Consider the following 6,000-nt stretch of genomic DNA (forward strand, 5'->3'; position numbering starts at 1 on the left):
AAAGCTACGTAAGCCGTGTGGGCATGTACCAGCCTGCTGAGTAGTTGGTAAGTTTACTGAAAAACTCACAGAGTTTATCATTCATGTAAAGAAGATGTCATTTTCCAAAGGTCGAAAGTGTGATCACAGCTGAAATTCAAATTCAAGCCATTTAGGCCACACAGCTACTCAAAATGATGACAGGCAGGAGGTTTTTTTTCCTTTTTCCTTTACCCCTCTTGCCCCCCTCCTTTCTTTAACTGGTTTATCAGCAGCACACTCAGTTTCCTTCAAAGTTTGGTAACTTTCAGTTTTGATCAAGACCAGCTTCAAGGAACATAAACACAAATAGCATCAGGAGACTGAGCACCTTGAACCCACAGATTTGGAACAGAAACCATTGTAGATTCACCTAGAAAAAGATCACGCAGTGGCTTAATTTCAAACCCTGTAGGTCGTTTATTGAAAGCAGTCCAAAGACAGACATCAGCTGCAAGCAAACACACAGCCCTAGTCTCTCTGGGGAGAAGAAAAAGGAGGTAGCCATCAGCTACCAAGGTTTCCCTGTCTTCTGCAAACATTTCCTTCACTAAAAGCTGGGTGAGTAATTTTTTTAAAAAGTTTTAATCAGCTTGGCACTCCTAGAGATCACACTTTTATTACTTTCTAAAGAACAATGATCAAATTCCATTAGTTAAAGCAAATGTGACAAGTAGGTAATTATTAAACAGAATTTACTTAAAATGCCATTCAATACATTGTATTAGCATTTATTAAATAACCTGGAAAGAGGGAGCTGCCAAGCTATTAATCAACATACAAGGGTGTGTGCATGGCTGTCAGCAAATGACCCACCAGGTATTTTTTAAATTTGGTGTTTAGCAGCAAGTTCTGGGAACAGACAAACAAGACACTGAGCGTAGCTGGTTGAAATTAGAGAACCAAGAAAAAAATACCAGTTCTCCACCCAAAGGAGACACTGACATGCCTGGTGACACTGCAGGATTTTTCCTCACGCTCTTAGCATGTGAATTCATAACACCAAAAGTGTTTTTCTGTCTCTCATTGCCCTTCACACACACGACTTGTTTGCATTGGAGGTTTCAGGTGTAGGTTTAGAAGAGATACTTTAACAGAACAGCTTGAAGTGCCTCATGACCACACAGGTATCAGACAGGGGTGCTAACAATCCTTACCCAAAATTCAGCCTAAAAAGCCAAGGGGGAAAAGAAATTCCAGGCCACAAACTGCCAGCACAGTTTTCCATAACAGGAAAAGACCCTGAATTCCTGCAGTACCTTTACATACTGAGTCTGTGAATGGAAGTAAAAACAGGAGACACGCTGGATAAAAGCCTTTCACATTTTCTTACCTGTAACATACAAGAGCTGCTTAGCTCTTAAGGTAAAAAAACTGGCACTGAATGTCAAACTTTTGTGACTCTGAAGCCTTTCTTTTAAAGCAGTGATATAATAGAAGACTAGCTTTGTGCATTTTCACAACTTCAGAAATTGTCACTGGAGTTGGAGGTTTTTGTGCTGTTAGGGTAGGCAGTGACCACGCTGCACAGAACAACTCATCTCTCAGCAAAGCTTCCAGCAACTAGAACACCACTCTTGCATGACTGTTTTTGCACCACACCAGAACATGACCTCCACCAAACGTGATCCTGTCCCAGCTCCACGCAGGACAATGACAAAAGGTGGCAGCTGCTTCAAGCACCACAGGGTGCCCACTCTACTCTCAGGGCCCTGTTTGCTGTCACCCCAACAATGAGGCCCTTGTGCAGCCCATGTACTCCAGACTTGGGTCTTGGAGACCTGACCCAAGTTGGTTGAGCTGCATACACCTGAGAAATCACCAAGGTGCTGTTTCTGGGTTTGTTGTTTTCAAAGCAGGGCTCGCAGAACCCCTCTCTTCCAGCAAGGCTGTTTGCTCTTGCTGCACCAGAACAAGCCCATTTTGTCGCCTGCAGGAACAGCCAGTGAGGGGACCCAGGGACACCTTCTGCCCTCCCTGGTTTAGAAGGACCCAACCCCGGGTGGGCTGCAGCTCCTCCACCCATCGGGCACGCAGGCAGAGAAGGGCCCCCCAGCACTGCTCTGCTGCCAGACAGAGCCATCCCGGGATGGGCACCGGGAGCTCTGGATCATGGCAAGCAGCTCCTGCAGCACGCAGAGCAGGCAGGGCCGCGCCAGGGACTGTGCTGGCACTGCTGAAAACGCCTATTATTACCAGAATTTTTATTCGTATTGTCACCATTTATGATTATAATTTACTGTTGGAGTTATTTTTTGAATTGTTCTTATTGCTGGCATTGTTATGATAATCCATCTGTATGAGCATTAGCATCTTCAGTATTACTGTGGATAGAATTTATTATCACCAGAATTTGTAATGAGCATTAGATGTTTTAGTATTGTTGTTCTTCTAATTCATTATTTTTGGAATAATAATTATTATTAGAATTTTTAGCATTGTTTTGTGATTTTATTATGAAAATTTACTATTACTGCTATCATATTCTATGGTCTCTTAAATGGTTGTTAGATTTTCGACCGTTATTTGTTAACCAGCAGCATCTCTGGACGTTTCCCCCTCTCCTCCCGCCCCGGGCACAGCAGCCGCTCCCCGCAGATGCCTCGCACCCGCACGGGCCCCCGCCCCGGACCCCCCTTCCTTCCTTCCTCCCTTCCCTCCCGGCCCGGCCCCGCTCCCGGGCCGCTCACCCTCGCACTGGTAGCCGGCCAGCCCCCAGATGAAGTCGGTGCAGTAGTGGCAGAAGGTGGGCTTGGTCAGGGTCACCCTGCGGAAGCCGTGGCCCGGCGGGAAGCTGCCCCCCGGCGGGAAGCTGCCCCCCGCCGCCGCGGCGCGGCCCCGCCCGCCCAGCAGCGGGCTGGAGGCCGGGCTGCCGCCGCGCAGCGACCGCGTCCCCTCCGCCATGCCCGCCGCGCCCGGCCCCGCGCCCGGCCCCGCGCCTCCCGGCCTCCCTTCCGCCCGGGCGGCAGCGGCGGGGGCGGGCGGGGCGGGGCTGGCGGGCGCGGCGCCGCGCTGCCCCCTGCCGGCCGGGCGTGGCGCCGCTGCGGAGCGCGGGGCGCCCAGCGGGGCTGCTGCCGCGCGCGGGTGCTGCGCCCGCCGTTCCGGCGGTGAGCGGGCCTCAGTGCGCAGACAGATTCCCCATGTCTAGAAACCGGGCCGTGTTCGCTGTTGGCACGCGCTGACAGAGCCACAGAATGGCAGAACGGATTGGGTTGGAAGGCACCCTGAAGATCATGTAGATGCACCCCCCTGCCATGGGCAGGGGCACCTCCCACTAGATCGGGTTGCTCCAAGCCCCATCCAACCTGGCCTTCAACACTTCCAGGGATGAGGCATCCACAGCTTCCTTATGCAACCTGTGCCACTGTTGTCTCATCACCCCTGCAGTGAAGAATTTATTCCCCATATCTAATCTAAGTCTACCTTCTTTCAGCTTAAAATCACCCCCCCCTTGTCCTCTCACTACACATTCTTGTAAAAAGTCCTTCCCCAACTTTCCTGTTAGCCCCTTCAGATACTGAAAGTTCCTCTGAGGTCTCCCTGGAGCCTTCTCTTCTCCAAGCTGAACAACGCCAACTCTCTCAGCCTGTCTTCACGGAAGAGGCACCCCAGCCCTCTGCCCAACTTCATGGCCTTCCAACAGCTCCATGTCCTTCTTGGTTTGGGGATCCCATCTGCGTGTGCACCAGCTGAGAGTGCAGAAGTTTACAAAGGGCATCTCAGTTTAGAGAGACCACAGGGACATTTACATTCCTGTTCAATGCAGAGAAAGATAAACTGAGACTAATACAGGCAATCTGCTGCCTGCTTCCCTCAGCTCCCATGTAGATCATGGCAACAGTTGCAGTCAGATTGGATGTGCCAGTGTTTTAGATGGAGTTCAATGATGTTTGTTTGCCAGGTTTGTTTGGAACATTCCTCCTTGCTCAGAAGAGGACGCCCCTTCCCATGGCATATATTCTCACTTGGCCATAGAGACCTCTGCTCTTGCTTAACGTCAAGAAATCATCTGCAAAGCATTCTGCTTCCCCTGTTCCATTAGCCTGTCCTGCCTTTCTTTTTGACACAAACTGTTCTCTTGAGCTGTCTTTCTACTGTATGTATCTAAACAGTTCATCCCCTCCCATGAGACAGAGGCCTGAGAACAGAAAAGATGAAGCTCATGTGAAAATATCTTTCCTATGACCAGAGAAATGGACTGAACTGCCTTACAAGGGCATCAGAATTTGGCCTTTGAAAAGCCTAGAACCTACAACCTTTCATGGAAATTTGAAAATTCATCCAATTAACAAGTAATTCAGATACATTACTGCATCATCTACCAGTGCAGCATAGTCACAGGTAGAAGTTACTGTGGAATTATAGTTTTTATTGTTAAGATGTAAACAAAGACATGAGATTTGGCTATTTTTCAGTATCTATTTCTCAGATACACATTTATATGCTGTAACACATAGGCATGTGTGACCTATACTTGTGCTTTACTCCCTTTAAATCTCTGAGCAACAAGTCTAACTGTCAAAGCAACCTTAATCATCCAAGGATGGTCTTCAGCCAAGTCTGCTGCCACCTTGGCCCCAGCAGCCGAGGAACATGGCAGCAGCTGAAGAACAGTCACCCTTTCTGTTTCACATGGAGCAGAAATGTGGTCCTAGACACTGGAAAAGGGTGAGGTAAAGAACTGTTACCCGAGTTGTGACCTTCATAAATGTGATAGCTCAGTAGAGGGTTTTGGTATCAGTTCCTGACTCAGAGCTAGTTATCTTAACTGCAAGGTTTCTACTGCCTTTATGTCTGCACTCAGTATACTCATCCAAAACCAGAAGAATGATAAGAAAGCTTTAAGTAATTCCAGCTTTTGGGAACAATTCTGGGTATTTCGGTGTTTGTTTTTCTTTTTTTTTCTTTTTTTTCTCTTTTTCTTTTTCTTTCTCTTTCCCTTTCCCTTTTTTATCTTTCCCTTTCCATTTTCGTTTTTTTCTTTTTTTCTTTTTCATTTTTTTCTGTTTTTTTGTCTTTTTTGGGGTTTTCTTGTATTGTTTTGTTCTTTTTTTGTTGTTGGTAGTTTTTTGTTGTTGTTGTTTGTTTTGTTTTTCAGCTATCAAGGTGCACTTTATAAAGAGGCCATATACTGATCTTTACAATAAAGTGGTAGTTACAGTAATTTTGAAGAAGAAACAGTGGTTTTCCTGAGCCAAAGAGGGTGGAGTTACATGGAACGAGCATAACTTGTCTGCACTCTTAGAATGACAGGAAACTATGCAGCTAAAAAGAATAAAAGCAGCTACCTGTTTGAAAAGTGTCAAACGGGAAAACCAGCCCAACTAAAGAACAGCATGAGGTGGCTGGATCATAGCAAAGCATGCAAAAAGGCTGCTTCTGGCCAGAGTCACAGTCCCAGTGATGTGAAGCTGGAACACATCTATGTCGAGGCCGGCAAGCACTGTTTGTCTCTGACAGCTCTGCTGGGACAGAATTATCCCCTCCTTCCAGCAGCACTGTGTTCTCAGCTGGCAGCTTACTGTGATAAAGCTGTGCCAGGTTGTCTGGGCCAGGCTGTTTGAGGGGGTCAGCCTCCAAAAACCGCAGCAAATAGTCGATCTGATATTGAGATCTGCTTTGAAACTCATTTCAGGTAATCAAATGACATCATCAGTTAAAGCATATTACAAGGAAAAAACACAGAATCACAGAATCATGGAATGGTTTGGGTTGGAATGGATCTTTAAAGGCCCAATTCCCCTGCAGTGAACAGGGACATTCTTCAACTAGATCACATGGCCATGTCCAACCTGACCTTAAATATTTCAGTTAACAATAAAAAATCCTAGACTCTGAATGGATAAATATCCTGGAACATTTCCAGTTTAGCAGATTTTGTGGAATTTCAGCAAGCCTTTGATTCAGAACAAACATTCCCACATACTCTAGCACAGACTACAGTTCCCCATGAATTGGTGAAGTAATTGCTGCCTTTATGCT

The 6,000-nt window shown here is 46.9% G+C and overlaps 1 protein-coding gene across 1 annotated transcript in view; it reads right to left on the reverse strand.

Annotated features, from left to right (window-relative positions):
• DGKQ (diacylglycerol kinase theta) overlaps positions 1 to 2,922 on the reverse strand; it is an 89,831-nt gene extending 86,909 nt beyond the window's left edge. The window contains exon 1 of the mRNA XM_051643577.1: positions 2,709 to 2,922. Coding sequence (XP_051499537.1) covers positions 2,709 to 2,922 — 214 coding nt within the window. The remainder of the gene's footprint in view (positions 1 to 2,708) is intronic.
• Positions 2,923 to 6,000: the final 3,078 nt, after the last annotated feature.

The sequence above is a fragment of the Apus apus genome, chromosome Z, assembly GCF_020740795.1.
Source record: "Apus apus isolate bApuApu2 chromosome Z, bApuApu2.pri.cur, whole genome shotgun sequence".
NCBI lineage: Eukaryota > Metazoa > Chordata > Aves > Apodiformes > Apodidae > Apus > Apus apus.